Source organism: Daucus carota, chromosome 4, assembly GCF_001625215.2.
Source record: "Daucus carota subsp. sativus chromosome 4, DH1 v3.0, whole genome shotgun sequence".
Lineage (NCBI taxonomy): Eukaryota > Viridiplantae > Streptophyta > Magnoliopsida > Apiales > Apiaceae > Daucus > Daucus carota.
In genome coordinates, this window is record NC_030384.2 from 25,918,336 (window position 1) to 25,934,722 (window position 16,387).

A 16,387-nucleotide genomic window follows, 5' to 3' on the forward strand; every position below is an offset into this window, starting at 1 on the left:
ATAAAATATATATATATAAATTCGACAAATCTTGCACGTCCATTTTAACCAATATTTTTAACCAACGTCTGTGATGCTCTGATAGCACAGAATCTCAGTGACAAATAAAAAGAAACCATAACCAAATCCAATCACCCAAAATTCCCTATCAATAGAGTAATGATCTATATGATCACCTCATGATTATGAGAGAGACACTGCCAAAATATTTCTGCATGAAAATCTTTCTAATTTTTCTGTTCATATTTATTTTCTTGTTGGCATAAAAGCAAAAGACAAATGTTAGGGAAATGTCTTAGTTTGTTGGAAATTCTTTACATACGCACTATACAAAGATTTCAAAAATGGGAAGTAGCTAGATTCCAAAATTACTTCTGCTCTATGTGGGGACGCTGGACTGTCTTTCTTTGTCTTATACTCACCATGTTATATCCATAAAAACCTTCTCTTTAAACTCCCCCTCTTGGCCCTTCATCTTATGAGCAACAAAATGGAAAATATGGATTGCTTGTGGACTTATCAAGAGGTGGGTTTATACCATGCATGTGATTTTTTCATCTTGTCATTATATCACAATTTCATGTTTACAGATTACTGTTTTGTAAATTTTTGCAGGAAATTGCAAGTATTTATAAATGTTGACATGAATGCATGAATCTTTTCTCAAAAAAATGATAAATTATGTGTAATAAGTAGGGTTTGTGTGTGTTATTCCTACACTTAAATCTTGAAAATTGAGTATTTTATTATTTTATCCATTCCTGTTAGGATTGAACAAAGTTATTTATCGAAAATTCATGTATTAAGAGGTGTTCGAGAAAATAGGACACGATCCACGTAAAGATTTGAGGAGAACTGATAACTTTCAGTTAGTATCTGTTTATATAATGTCTGTTGGGTCTTGCCTGGTAGACTACACTTGTCCCTCTGAATATAACCATACAGTATTTTTTCGATTCTGCATGTCCCCATTCTAGTCCTGACTTGGTGTTAGTTTTGCACTAAACGAGATTATGTGTATTACATAAACTAATCATTGATGTGTTCGTTTTGTAGAGCAATGATGATCTGAAGCAGCAGCTCTTGTACAAAAGTATTGAACTTGAATCTGTAAAAGCAGAAGCAGAGAAGCAAATGAAAATACACAAGGCATATGAGAAACAAACACTCCAATCACTCAATATGGTTATACAAGAAAGAGATGAGGCCAGAGCACAGCTCTGCTGGCTACTCAACAAGCTCATCGCTTCAAATTACATGACTCCCAGTACTGAATTCTTCACTATAGCTCCCCCTCAACTGCCACCTGAGTGCCCCTTTGCGAACCCCATGAGACCAATTTTAAGTACAACTGAATCCAACAGTTTCTCTGGACTATACAGTTATCATTCTCAGGATTCTTCCCCAGTTAGCTCAGTTTTTGAACCTGTCTCCTCCTCGGAACTTTCAGGCACCTATGCTGGAGCTTTAAGTAACAAAATGGCATTTGTCAATCAACACATTGTTCAAGACTATAATGGCATAAGTCCAACCTCTGTTCCTCATTCAGGAGCTTCGAAAATTGATCAATATATTGATCATCTTGTCAGTGGAAAAACTCTGCCTCAGAAGGGAAAGCTCTCCCAGTCTGTGCTGGATGCTGGACCATTGCTTGAGACGCTTCTTGTAGCAGGGCCAGTCCCTAAGTGGCGTAATCCTCCCCCTCTTGACACCTTGAATATTCCTCCTTTTACTGGCAAAGGTGGTCATGTCAAAAATTTCAATCAAAAGCCAACTGAACTTCTCCATGCCTCTCCTCAGAATACCCGATCATACGTTGAGATGCATTCAGGGTCCCAAATTACATCTAATGCAGTGCTACAGTCTCAAGACGTGGCTTCAGGATCGTGTTTTGGCATTGGAAAGGATATGTCAAGTGCTCAAGGAAACGATTCTCTAACAGCTGGCAAAAGACAAAGGTTCCTTTGATTTTGCAAGATAGAAATGTTCACATTTCTTTGGTTTGAACAGTAGATATTTGTTCTGATGGTTAAAGACTGTAAAGTGATCATGGTTCTTCCTGTTTTAAATGGCATGGCCTTTTAAGTTGAATTGTTCATTTTTAACTCCATCATCAAGATTAATCTTCTATTAGCAAGATTCTTGTTTTTTTTTTTATATAAATTAAAAAGTAATCACTACACGTACTGAGATATACCTAAATGATTAGCAGGAACACAATAACAACGAAGTAACTGATTCCTCTTCAACAGCTAGCTTTTGTTCAAGTGTAACTGTCCCCTTGTGCAGTCACTGTACAGGTCTTGTTCATTGACAAAAGGGCGTAGATCACAATGAAAATAGTCATTAGGACAGGTAACAATTTGTCTATATCTGCATTACTTGATATCATCGACTCATTGCTTACATATCTTAAGCTATTGACAGACATCATAGTTTTGATCTTCAGATGGAAAACTTGCTTCTTGATATTGTGATCATATCTTAATGTTTAAGTGAAATCTCAGATATTTTCTAGTATGTCTCCAGCTCCAACCCCATCTCCGAGCTTCCAAAATTCACACTGGGATCCATTAGTTATAGCCTTGGTAGGTGGATTTTGTAGTCTTTTTATAATAGTAAGTTATCACCAGATACTCAATCGAAACTGCTGCAGAATTCAAGCAGTAGCATCATATATGTCCAGAAACCGAGCTCAAAGGCGTCGGATAAATGAGGAAAACCATGAGGATCCCTCATTACAATTTCAGAGCCAAGGACTGGACTCCTACATTGCCAACTCTCTGCCAACAGTCCAGTTCAAAAAAATGAATGATGCAGAGATGACTGAAAAAACAACAGAGTGTGCAGTTTGCTTGGGTGAATTTGAAGAAGGCGATTGGATAAAACATCTACCAAATTGTTGTCATGTTTTTCACGTTTCTTGCATCGACATATGGTTTCAGACTCACTCAAGCTGCCCACTGTGTAGAGCTCATGTATTTGATTTTGACCAATCTTGTGACTTGTTGGGACATCTGTCAAGGGAAGATTCTGCTGAAGATCAGTCATCTGTTCGTGAAATGCTTCGTATGCATGTCCTCCAGAGTCCTTCAATTAGACTTCAGATAGATTGAAACTTAGGTTGTTTCATCAAATTTGATAGGTATATTTGTTGTTTAATTTAGCAGAGGCTATTTGCATAGCGTAAGCAGAATCTACAACGATAACAGCTTGAGCCTCTAGAATTTTGTTGAAGATATCAGTTCCTTGAAGGGAACAATGCAAAAGGATTACAAGCTTCTTTAGCCTCACACAACCAGTAAGACTCCTTAATGCATAAGAGAAAGGATGATGACCCGCTTCTCCCTAAACGATCTAGAGTACTGGCACAAGTCCCGCCTCTCCCTAAACGATCTAGAGTACTGGCACAAGTCTTACCTGAATTTAGTATTAAGAACCTAATTTCCTTCTATCTGTGCTGAGAAAAGCTTATCATATATTATTCGTATACTCATGTACGTGTTCCAATTTCACTAAGACAATCTCAGTCACTGTATGAAGATTTCCAGACTGCACAATATCAAGTTCTGGTAGAAGAACCAGGCCAGTTGTCCAATGCTTCCAGATGGGGTTTGCAAAGCTAGAGAAAAGCAAATTTGCATGTAATATCAAATTAGTACATGTACAGAGAATTTGGACTAGGTGCGACGAGGGCAGTTGAGTGCTGTCCCTGTTATGGATTATTTCACATCAAACTGAAGTGGAAGTCCGAATTCTGATTAATTTTGTGTGACGAGAAAACAAAAATTAGTCAGTCAAGGAAAAGGAAACCCCTTTTTGTATGTATACATGTCAAATTGAAGGTTTTCTATGTACAGTAAGTTCTTCAGACAATTGCTTTCTGTACCTGCAATTTTGTAAAAATTTTAAACAATGAAAAAATATGACAAACAAGCACATGACTTGAAGCTGTTCATGGAGAACAAGGAACATCTAACTTTCCTCACCAAGTATCATTCAGCATTTGGTCATCCCTTTATATCATTTTTATCTCGACTTATTAGTGGTCCTTGGATATCAGATCCATATATATGCCCCATCTTTGTTCGCTTTGTTTCCAAATACCTCTTGTTTTCTTCTGTAATAGGTGTCATGACTGGAACACGCCCAACAGCCGCCAAACCATAGCCTTTCAGACCAGTAAACTTTGCTGGATTGTTAGTCATTAGGCGCATGGTATGAACACCTATATCCCTTAGCATCTGTAGAATAATAATGACCAAAAGTGAATACGATTAAAAACAAATGATATAGATGAAAAGAGTAAAAGGTGAACTAGATAAAGCTATGGCTTCCTATCAGGCACATTCTATTCCTCTGTCAGTGATATGAGAAATCTGATATTATTCTTAGTCGTTATGCTCTGTGCTTACTTTCTAATAATACTAGCGTTTATGAATAATTGTCTTTTAACTCTTAGAGATAGCTAAACCAGACATACCTGAGCCCCAATTCCATAGTCACGCGCATCAGCTGCAAATCCAAGCTCTAGATTAGCCTCAACAGTATCATGACCTTGATCTTGCAAATTGTATGCCTCAAGTTTGTGACCAAGGCCAATTCCTCGCCCTTCATGCCCTCGTAGATAGACAACAACTCCTCTCCCTGCCTGCTCTATAATTTGCATTGCCAAGTCTAACTGGTTTCCACAATCACACCTAGCCGAACCAAATATATCACCGGTCAAGCATTCTGAGTGAACTCTGACGAGAACGTCTTGTCCATTGTCAATGTTCCCCTGTGATTATAAAATTGAGTAGTCAGCAGATATTTCCAAACCAAAGTCTAATGCAAACTGAGCATTACCTTCACAAGAACGATATGTTCTATCCCATCTAGCTTTGAACGATAGGCGTATGCTTCAAATAAACCCCATTTAGTTGGCAAACTTGAAACAGAAGTTCTTTCAACTAGTTTTTCCCTCTTTCTTCTATACCTACAATTAAACAAGTGCAATGTAATCAATTTAATTGCAGTGCTATCGGATTATATATATATATTTAGTACCTAGGTGTAACATCTGATTACTTAGTGTAGACAATCAAAGGATGGCTTGAACATGACAAGATAATGTCTGACTTAATTTATGGGTAATCATATCTATAACAACAGTTTACCTGATTAAATCACTGATTGTGACAATTGGTATGCTGTGCTCTGATGCTAACTTCCGTAAATTTGTCAAAGAAGACACAGATCCATCCTCGGCATCAACAATATCTGAAAGTACAGAAACTGAATGCAGCCCAGCCAGCATGACTAGATCTACTGAGGCCTCAGTGTGACCAGCTCTTGTAAGAACCCCACCATTTCTGTATTTAAGAGGAAACACGAGACCCGGCCTTCTAAAATCCTCAGCTCTCGAATCAGGAGATGAGATTCTTAAAATTGTTTTTGCTCTGTCTGAAGCAGATACTCCACTTGACGTGCCATATTTTGCATCCTAATCCAGGTGAAAAAAAGCATATAAACTAGTAATTGTCAAATTTCTGGAGGATACATCTCGTAACTGACAAGGCTAAAATAAAACCATTTAAATTCACAAATTTTGTAGCATTGTTTATAAGAAAATCATTGATGCTCCACAAACATGCTACTGTGGCCAATAAAATTACCACTGAGACTGTGAAGAAGGGAGCAGAAACATCATCTTCATTTTCAGGTGACATTAGAGGGATGTTTAGTCGCTCTAAATCCTCGCCTTTCATTCCAACCGATACAATTCCTGAACCATGTTTAACCATAAAAGCCACATTTTTTGGACTTGCTTGGGATGCTGCCATCACAAGGCTTCCTTCAGCTTCCTCATTTTCATCGCGCACAACTATCACAAACTAACACCACAGGCAAAATAGCATTTTAACAGAAAATCAAAATTCAAACATAAAGATCAAAATATTTTAATAGCAAGTCACAGATCACAGTAGTACAAATTAACAGTTCCAGTGTTACAAATCATGATTATTTACCTTTCCCTGACGCAACGAAGAAAGAGCCTGTTCAACAGAAGAGAAGCCTTGAGAAGGACAATCAGGATCACCATGAGCATCACTAACAAAAAAATCAATGGTTTCCGGGGTGATCTCAGCATCCAGTAATGTCCCAAAAGTTGTTACAGAACCAGCTGAGTCGTCGAAAACTGAGCCATTTTCAGTGCCTTTGAGAGGACTGTTTTCAGACACTCCAACTGCACAACAACTGAAACTAGTGGCCATGTTCCTGTAAACTCCAATTCTAGTACCATTATGCGCTTGCTTAACCCTGATCATACAAAAATTATGAGGAAATAATGAGTGCTGAAGATAAAGAGAATCCATGCACAAAGTTGTTTAGAACAGAGTTTGGATTGCTTTGTCTTTTACCATTTAGAAAGGTTTCTTGGTTTTGCAAGTAACATGGCCTTTCAAGAAAAAAAGGGAACCTCTTGTTTTGGATCAGTCTATAAATCTATTTTTCTATTCAATATTCATTGGTCATTTCTTGTATATATTCAAGTATAAGCCATTTAAATAATTCTATTGCTTTTTACAATTCTCCATAATTAACTGCTATCAAAATTTTGAAACCAATTCTTTTTAGATAACTTGACATACAAAAATAACAAGACAGACATGGCAAAAGCATAGTCGAGTTCTCTTCGAGGTATTATTGGGCTATCAAGATAACATAATTTCCATTCCTATCTCAGAGCATCTACGATCATAAAATTGGTTATAATTAGATATGCAATAAGAATATTACACATCATTTATTATCATATTAAACTGGTGTATTTTAAGTTTCTTTTTCTTTTTAATTTTTTTAAACCAGGCTAATCTGTACTATATTATAATAATTATAATAATAAACTAAAGGGAAGATGATTTGTATTAGTAAGATTTGGTCACATAAAATTGGTCAATACTAAATTATCATTTTTATGTTTTAAGAAAAATGAATATAAATAATAATTTAAACTATCAAAGACAGATCAACATGTTATAATGAGGTGAATATTATTTATTCAAATTTTAATTTTTTACATAATCTACCATGCACTACAAAACAGAGTTTGAGGCTATACAAATCAATAATCAAATGAACAATGCTAATGCATTAATATTAACAATATTAATCCACGTGCAATGCAAAGAATTTAAGGTTATACAAATTAAGAACCAAGTGAATATGCTAATGCATAAATGTAAAATAGCACTCCTGACTCGCAATAAAGAAATGTAGTATATATCAATGGTAGATATGTAACATTTTTTATTTGCGAAGATTTTAGTATTATTATGTTGGCTAGATTTTGGGCAACTTACAAGATATTCCATCTATCTCATTTAATTTTCATTATTTGACCCATATTTTAATATTTTTATAAAATACAATTTTATAACTTATTGTTAAGATTTTCCTTCCTTGAATAAAAATTTTAAAGTTAAATTTTTATTCAGAAGAATTATTGGAAATTAGTGAGGAGTTTAGCTGGGAGTTACGGTGTGGAGAAAGTTTGTAAATTTCAATAATGGAGAAAGCGGAAAAAGCCGTGAATCTTCAATTGGACTAGGTTGAAGTCATTTTTTTTTTTAAATATGAATATCATATATTTCGTTCATACTTTAGATAAAAAAAATTGATTTCAAAACTAAACAAATTTAAATAAAATATGTGATTTTTTGTTGGGTCAAATTTTAAAAATTAGTTTAATTTGTATTAGATGTACGGTTCTAAGCCTATATTGCCCAGACGATAGCCTTCTCGCCGGTCACTGAAGGCAGCCAGTATCTTGGCATTAGCTGTCACTTAATGTGATGTTCAAGAGAGCACTGTCTGTTGTCCCAGACATATGGGTTGTTATTTGTAAAGGGTATATAAATATAAAATGTGATGTCTAATGTTGTGTTTGGTTGGAGTAAATGTTTGTCGAAAAAATGGAATGAAAAAAAACTATATCATGGAAAATTGTTAAGAAATTTCATTTCATTCTCTATTCTATTACTTACATCATGTGTTAGATATTACACCCTTAATTTGAGATGAAATGTTGCATTTTCTCTTATCCTCAATTTCTTCTCAAATATCATCATACAAAGTTTGCACTCCCTCCAAAGTTTTTCAAAATTTTATTCTTATCTCTAATAATTTCAAGTATTTTTTATCTATTCTATTCCATTCTCTCCGACCAAATACAATATAAGAAATTAATTTTAGGTTGATACTTGATAGCCTAAAGGACGAAGACGGATTCATCCGGGGCTGGTAGTTTATTTTCCGATTTGGGCCTTACATGGCCTTGTATCTTCTGTAGTTGTATTCCGGATTGAACTACTTTGATTGCAGTTTCTTCAGTCTAGGCCTGCCTCCACGGATCCATTCTTCCGTAAATGTTCAGCTGAATGAAATTTCCAAAATTCTCAAATTCTGCCCGAATTGAAGCCCAATATCAATCACACGAATCAGTTTTTGGCCCATCTAGTGAAGTCCAAATTTACTTCATCTTATTTTTTGTATAAGCCATATTATATTATCATTACTCCATAAACAGGAGCTGGTTTTACACTCCAAAAGAAGAACAGCTCTGAGAAAATAACTAATAAGATTTCATTTAAGATTTAGCAGAAAAGTCCATACAAAATATTTCTAATTAATTTACTTCATCTTGTTTCATTTAAGAGTGGGAAATTCACAATGTACACTTGTGATTTTGGATGTTCTAAATGATAAAACAATAGTTTTGGCTTCCGGTTGGTATACTTATATGTACAATTCTATACCATATCCTATCCGTCAGGTTCTGTTAAATAGACGTTAACTAATCTTAAATCAACTTTAATATAAAATCTAAAAACGAAAAAAATCTAAAAATAAAAGAAATCTAAAAAGAATCACCGCCACTACTTACAGCCCCCCCAATCTCTCTGTCTAGGTAGCAACCCCCCTCATACCAGCAAAATCTCGGCCAAACCGATGTACCCATAACTGTAGCGGCGTAGTCACACTCCGATTATCTCCACCGAGACTACATCTTGTCAGCGCCTGGAGGACACATTCACCGTCATCAAGCCTTCTCATCTGTTCTTAAACTCTCCATCCCCGATATATACTTCTATCACCACCAACCCAAGCTGTCGCGACGACCCAACCCGTTGCCCAATCACTACCCAAGTACAATCCCGAAATTCATTCTTATTCTTCCAAATTCTCTCTTCAACCCTTGACTTCAAGTCTTCAACAGTAGTCGTACACTTCCACAATGCGCCACCTCTTTAAACTCACTTCCCATACATATACATATACATGTGAACACATACTCTCATTTGTAAATCGACGTTGATTTCCTCTAAACCCTAATTTTGCTCGATGTTTATCCTCAAATTGACTCCTCAATCGTAATTTCTTTTACTATGATATAGAATGATACAATAATATAAGTGTAACAACTGAAACCAAAACTATTTGCATTCCCTTTAAGATTTTATTAACTAGAAAAGTTCAAACAAAATGCTTTTAATAAATTTTTAAATAAACCCGTATTTTTTTTAACATAGGAACCCGCAGCCGCTACCCTTCGGTTGCACACCGGGTAAACGCACGAGTTCACGCAATAAATAAACCCGTAATTTTAAATTAAGAAGAGATGAAAAATTATTATTATTCTAATGACTCCTTAAAATTCTAAGATTTCCCTCTCTTTTACCTCTTTTAAAGAGTATTTAGATGTTGTTAACTTATTATTATTAATATAATATTCTTTTAAAGTGAATAGAATAGGAGAAATACAAATTCTATTCACTTTTCTCCACTTCTATCTTCGATTCTCCGCTTAAATAATAATAAAATATAAACAGAGGGCATATATAAAGAAAAATGTTGAAATTATCAAAATATTTAATATTCTAGCGAGATAGGATTTATATATCATAATATTGTTTTTAAAAGGATAAGTAGTCTATGGGAAATGCTCTTTGCCTCCAAATGCTTTGTTACTTGTTAAAAACAACAAATGAAAAATTCGGGGTGTCGAGGTTACATGCAGCTTTGCAGAATTTCAGAATCTCAGAGAACGTCGTTCAATATTTCTGGATCTGATCTCATTGCGGTACTAAATTTTGAACACAATTATCATAAATGTTCTTAAAATTAAAAGAACTATTATTAATTCCTGAATAATGTACGAGCATTATTGAAGTCGTCCTTAATATTTTATATTACAATTTATAGAATAATATCCACGTGAATTAGACTATACGCCCTGTTGTCCTCGAAATAAAAATATCAACCCTGTCCGGCATCATGATTATCCACCAAAATATAGCATGAGAGCAGTTATGGTTATGAAATTTGATGAATTTACTTTATTAATTTGATGAATTTACCTTTTTTATTAATTTGATGAATTTGTTAATGAATTGCAAATATTCTTCTATATGCCATACTTCCTCCATTTTTTATATAATTCTTTAAACTTTTACAGACATTATTATATTTTTGACCGGAAATTGATTTTTTTTTCCGAATAGATATATAAATAATATAGTAATTCAAAAAAAAAGTCAAAACATAATATTTTAAACTAAAAAAATACACAAATATGAGAAAACTGATAGGGAGCATATCATAATCACGTAATTTCCGGGAAATATAAAAACGCTGTATGCATGTTCCTTCCCGTGCATAACAAAGCGTCACAACACAATTTGCGTGTCTAAACACTTGCAGATCGATTTTCACATGTATGTGAGATGATGGTCTCTATAAAAACGTATCCACTAGTAATTACTTGATTCAATATTTAAATGAGGGAATTTATCAAGAAAATTATGTTTTCTTAAAATTTTAATAATTTTACTGTCTTTCAAAAATATTTATAAAAATATTGTATGTAATTAAAAGTAACTACATAAAATAAATTTAATACGATTGGTAACCAAATGCTATTTAAAGCAATTTATTTGTAAAACGATTTGAAATTGCTTTTGATTGCATTGTACGTTGATTTTTTGCTTAACATAGTAAATTTGCAAAAATAAATAAAAAGAAATATTTTAATCCTCTTAAAAAATAAAAAAAATTCAAAAAAATAAAAAGTTAGTATATTTTAAAAAATACCCCTTAAATTAAATTTTTTAATTAATAACGATGTTATATAGAAATATAGGAAACCAACATTACTAAGAACTAGAATAGCCTAAATACCGTGACTCTTGAAAAAAATCAACTCCTACTTGCATCTGCTATTACCCCGTTTGTGTAAATAATCAAAACATTTATAGTAGCTTTTCTCTCTCATCTTCCACTTCACTTCTACATCACTTTTTTAATTTTTAAGCATCTTTAATTTTAATCGTCTTTAATTTTAAGCATTTAAGGTCACCCAAACCGCTCATATCACAAAGAAGATAAAGATAAAAGGATAGGTAAAATTCTATCCAATTTTTATAATTATATGTAGTATTATTTTCATAATTATATGTTTATGTACCTTTATAATTCTATCCATCATCGATAAGTTGTAATATGAGTGTAGATAAACAATGAAATCGGTTAAGTGGATAGTTTAAATTATCTAAACTAACTTCGGTTAAGTGGATAGTTTAAATTATCTAAACTAACTCGTTGATAAAGCCTAATTATAAATACAAATTTTATATATTTTCCTAATTATTTATCCTCTTCCTATTAATAATATACTAGCGGACGGTTATAATATTTGCTATTTTATCGTATATATTTTAGCTTAAGCTAATATTATTGTGAGAATAATATTATGATAGAATAATATGATTGAATAAATTTTTTATTCAACAGATGATAAATTCTTAATATATAATTAATTTCGTCAAATGCCTAATTAAAAATTAAGTCGAACATATATATTTTACTGAGAATGTTAAAATATGATTTTTTTATTATAATTTAAGGAGATCTATAAAATCAGATATAAATCAACCAATCAATCTTTTAATATTTCATTATTGATAATTAATAATATAGTATGGAACATATTAAGTTATAAAAGACGCGTAAAATCAAATACCAACCCATCATACTAACCTAAATGTTTTGGTTTAATAGATAATAAAAAATATATCATAACATGTTAAAATTTTGTGGGTCGAATACCAACCGACTCACCGAACTCGACTAACCCGACCGACTAACTGAACTTTTAATAGTATAATAGTATATTATAGATTTACAATATTATTTTTAATGTGAGTCAATTAGTGTATTTAAAAATAATGTTAATTTTTTTGGTTGAAAAAATCACAGGTTATTTATTAATAATTATATGTAATAATATTATATTTTTATATATGTAGCTCGTGTTAATTGTAAAATATCCGTTTTTTAGTTAGAAAATATAAAAAGGATAATGTGTTTTAGTTAAAAAGGTAAGTTATTTTAAATGATGGAGTTTTTTTAGTTGGAAAATATAAAAAAGATAACATATTTTAATTAAAAAGAATAACTGATATATAGATAGGTCTAAGACCAAACTTTCAATGTTTCGGTTTTAATAGTATAATATAGATATAGATGTATAATATCATTTTTATATCAATGTTGCAGGTGTTACTTTTGGAAAATCAATTTTTTAGTTAGGATTTTGAAAAAGATAATGTGTTTTAGTTAAAAAGAGTAGTTGCTATGTTGCCCAATATTATTTTTGGAAAATTGAGTTTTTTTAGTTAAAACATAGAAAAAAAAAGATAATAGATTTAGTTAAAAAGATAATTGATTGTATAAGTAGGCCCATAATTTGGCCCAAGTACCGACAGACCGTCAAAACTTTTAATATTTCGGCTTTAATAGTATAATAATGAACTAATATTATTGTGAGAATAAAATTATAATAGAATAATATGATTAAATAAATTTTTTATTTAACAGCTGATAAATTCTTAATAGTTAATTCCGTCAAATGGCTGATTAAAAATTAGGTCGAACATATATATTTTACTGAGAATGTTAAAATACTTTTTTTTTCATCTTATAATTTAAGGAGATCTATAAAATAAGATATTAATCAACCAATCAAATTTTTAATATTTCGTTATTGATAATTAATGATATAGTATGGAACATATTATAAGTAAAAAGAGACGTGTATACCAAATACCGACCCATCATACTGACCTAATTTTTAATGTTTTGGTTTAATAGATAATTAAAAATATATTATAACATGTTATAAGTTAAAGAGGTTTGTGGCTCGAATACCAACGGGCTCATCGAACTCGACTGACCGAACGAGTAACTGAACTTTTCATGTTTCAGATTTAACAATATAATAATATACTAGCCTTAAACCCGTGCAAAGCACGGGCGGCTCTATAATTTAAAACTAATTATTAATTATTATATAATATTAATATATATATTAATAATAGTAAATTTACTTATTTTATTTTTTAACTAATTATAAATTATATTTAAAAGAATAATGGTGGAGTTTTTATCTTGTAGTATATCAAACTTATTAGAGATGTAAGCCTATGAGAACTCTACGTGTAGCAGACTTTTAGTTATAAGGTGAATCGCTAAACCAACATGAGCAAACCAAAATTTTGTACGACGACAAATTATACTTATTTTGTCTTATTATAGTATAGTATATAGTATAGTATAGATTATAGATTTATAATATTACTTTTAAAGTGAGTCCATTGGAGTATTTAAAAATAATGTTAATGTATTTTGGTTGAAAAATATCACAAGTTATTTATTAATAATTATATATAATATATTATAATTTTATATATGTAGCCCGTGTTAATCGTAGAAGATTCGTTTTTTTAGTTAGAATATATAAAAAGTTAAAAAGGTAATTGAGGCCCACTAATTTTGTTTAAAGCCCGCTAACCATAAAAGTCTGTATAAAAGCCTGCGTACCGACCGACCAAATTTTTAATGTTTGGGCTTTAATATTTTATTATTTTTCTAAGTTTAACTTTAGTTTTGGTATAGTCAAACAGGTCTTATATTTGTTTTATGTTTTGATCATATACTTGTTTTGTGTTCTGATTTGTTTATATCTTGTTTGAAGCTCACTAATTTTGTTTGAAGCCCGTTAATTATAAAAGTCCGTATAAAAGCCTGCGTACCGACCGACCAAACTTTTAATGTTGCGACTTTAATAGTACTAGCTTATAGCCCGTGCAAGACACGAGAGCTTTTAATTATTTATAAAATTTTTAAATATATTTTAAATGGTGTGAAAAACTTTACTTTATAAATAATAAATTAAAATTTTCAATTAAATATAATTTGAAATTATGATTTCTTTGGAAGTTAGAATTGTTGTAAAAATATATAATTTTTACATGTTTTTATTATAATTTAGAATTTTATCTTAAATTTTAGTTGAATCGAATCCAAAATATTAGTTTCCCATGATTTAACAGTTATGAGTAACTTGATCTAGCATATTTGTCTTTAATAATAAAAATATTTAATAGCATGATGTACTGCATATTTGTATATAATTTTTTGTATTTTCGTTTAATATATTACTTACATTGTTCTTGTTGTTACTTGTATTGTTCTTGACGTAGCCTGTACCGTTCTCTACGTCGCTTGTTAAGTTAAATTCTCCATTTTTCATTCGTATTATTTGATTCGTAATGCAAATTCATGGTGTAATCTACGAAAAATTGAATAAATCAATTAAATTTAGACAAACAAAAAAAATTTATAAAACTGATGCATAACAATTTATCAAATAGTAAAAAGAAAACAGAGACAAGCTATTACCTTTGTGAGCAACAATTCGATGGAGAAGCTGGGGAAAGATAGAAAAGTTGCAAACTACCAAGTCATTCCTTTTCTCGTATGTATCATACCAAAGTATTAAATTGTTTTTATCAAATTTTAATGTATTTTGAGTATAATATATGACGCCAACTTCTATTAGATTATATTTATAAATGTATTTTATATTAGAATTATTATAATGTGATTTTAATATTTTTCTAAAACTTAATATGTTTTTAGATTAAAATTGATAAACATAATTTATTTGTTTTGAATTAATAAAAAAAATCATAAACATGCAATAAGAAAGTAGAATTTGTTTTGGATTATGAAAAAAAAATTTATTCTTTCCTCACATAAATCCGGCTTATTAATTATAAAATATATTAGATAAAAATAAATTTATGACGGTGCGATTTATATGGTTCAATATACGATCCAACGTATGATAAGCTTTTGGACCATACAACCATGCGACCAAATTAAATATACGATCCAACGTATGATAAGCTTTTGGACCATACAACCATGCGACCAAATTATCTCCCTTACGCTTATTATATATAAGTATATAATATAATAAGAGTCATCAGTCATGTACCGTAAGTAAGTTGTATAAGTTGACTGTCAAGTTCATCAGAAGAGTCTGAGTGTATAACGTGTACGTGTATGAGTTTGTGGATTATAGGATTCTTCGGTCCATAAACACTTGAATATCAAAGTAAATATATATCTAACACCCACTAGGTTTAATATATTTCTGTTATTAATATGTAATAATGTATTATTCAATTAATTTTAAAGCAGATTTTTCATCTTTCGTATATCTTCATATGTATGAAAAATGATATTTGTTGTGTAAAATTTAGCTTTTATAATTTATTATCTATTTATAAATATTTTTTTGTTATTAATATGTGATAATGTATTATTCAATTAATTTTAAATCAGATTTTTCATATTTCGTATATTTTCATATGTATGAAAAAAGATTTTTTTCGTATAACACATTAGAGTTAAAAGGGTTATATGAAGATTCTTATTAAAAAAAATATCCGAAATCGTATATTTATAATTTTATTTTTAACATCATTATAATTTTCATATTTCGTATGTATGAAAAAAGATATTTGTCGTATAACACATTAGAGTTAAAAGAATTATATGAAGGCTCTTATTAAAAATTAGATATTCAAAATCGGATATTTGTAATTTTATTTTTAACATCATTATAATTTTTTTATGAAATAATATATGATAATATATTGTCATGAGTGTTTTTAATATATTAAACTGTTTAACAATATAACAGTAATAGACTTTCCTCACTATAGAGTTCTAGTTCTAAAGGAGAGTATCAAACGAGTACTAAACCAAAATTTTTGACGATTACATTATAGATTCTCCAAGTTCCTGGCCTCCTGTGATTACCCCTTGTCGCATCACCAGAATATCCGAAACAGGGATAATCGAGAATGTTAAAGAACTGATTTCCTCAGTCATTCAATTCCGTTTTGTGATTTCGAAGTGTACATCTTCTATGTTGTTCCAATGATGCATACTTGAATTAATTATGTTTGTTTAAAATTCAATAAAATCTTAG

General features: G+C 31.0%; 2 protein-coding genes across 4 annotated transcripts; one reads left to right on the forward strand and one right to left on the reverse strand.

Moving 5' to 3' along the window:
* The first annotated feature begins 372 nt into the window (after positions 1–372).
* On the forward strand, positions 373–2,137 carry LOC108217962 (uncharacterized). Its single transcript, XM_017390878.2, has 2 exons — positions 373–526; positions 1,057–2,137. The coding sequence occupies exons 1-2, from the start codon at positions 479–481 to the stop codon at positions 1,966–1,968; spliced, it is 960 nt and encodes a 319-aa protein (XP_017246367.1). The 5' UTR covers positions 373–478; the 3' UTR covers positions 1,969–2,137.
* Positions 2,138–3,802: 1,665 nt separating this feature from the next.
* On the reverse strand, positions 3,803–6,490 carry LOC108216076 (monofunctional riboflavin biosynthesis protein RIBA 3, chloroplastic). 3 transcript variants are annotated; one of them, XM_017388748.2, is made up of 7 exons: positions 6,405–6,490; positions 6,012–6,303; positions 5,658–5,876; positions 5,160–5,485; positions 4,849–4,978; positions 4,484–4,780; positions 3,803–4,244 (listed from the first exon to the last, which is right to left on the reverse strand). In XM_017388748.2, the coding sequence occupies exons 1-7, from the start codon at positions 6,437–6,439 to the stop codon at positions 4,011–4,013; spliced, it is 1,533 nt and encodes a 510-aa protein (XP_017244237.1). In that variant the 5' UTR covers positions 6,440–6,490; the 3' UTR covers positions 3,803–4,010. The 3 variants fall into 3 exon arrangements, with proteins under 3 accessions (XP_017244237.1, XP_017244236.1, XP_017244235.1); XM_017388747.2 differs by having other exon boundaries at positions 3,803–3,889; positions 3,990–4,244; positions 6,012–6,477; XM_017388746.2 differs by having other exon boundaries at positions 6,012–6,477.
* Positions 6,491–16,387: the final 9,897 nt, after the last annotated feature.

Coding starts and splice junctions, on each gene's coding strand:
- LOC108217962 (XM_017390878.2), top strand. CDS start 479: ATGAGCAACAAAATGGAAAATATGGATTGCTTGTGGACTTATCAAGAG. Junction 527..1,056: donor GCTTGTGGACTTATCAAGAG/GTGGGTTTATAC, acceptor TTCGTTTTGTAG/AGCAATGATGATCTGAAGCA.
- LOC108216076 (XM_017388747.2), bottom strand. CDS start 6,359: ATGGATTCTCTTTATCTTCAGCACTCATTATTTCCTCATAATTTTTGT. Junction 5,486..5,657: donor CCTTCTTCACAGTCTCAGTG/GTAATTTTATTG, acceptor CACCTGGATTAG/GATGCAAAATATGGCACGTC. Junction 4,979..5,159: donor ACAATCAGTGATTTAATCAG/GTAAACTGTTGT, acceptor GTTTAATTGTAG/GTATAGAAGAAAGAGGGAAA.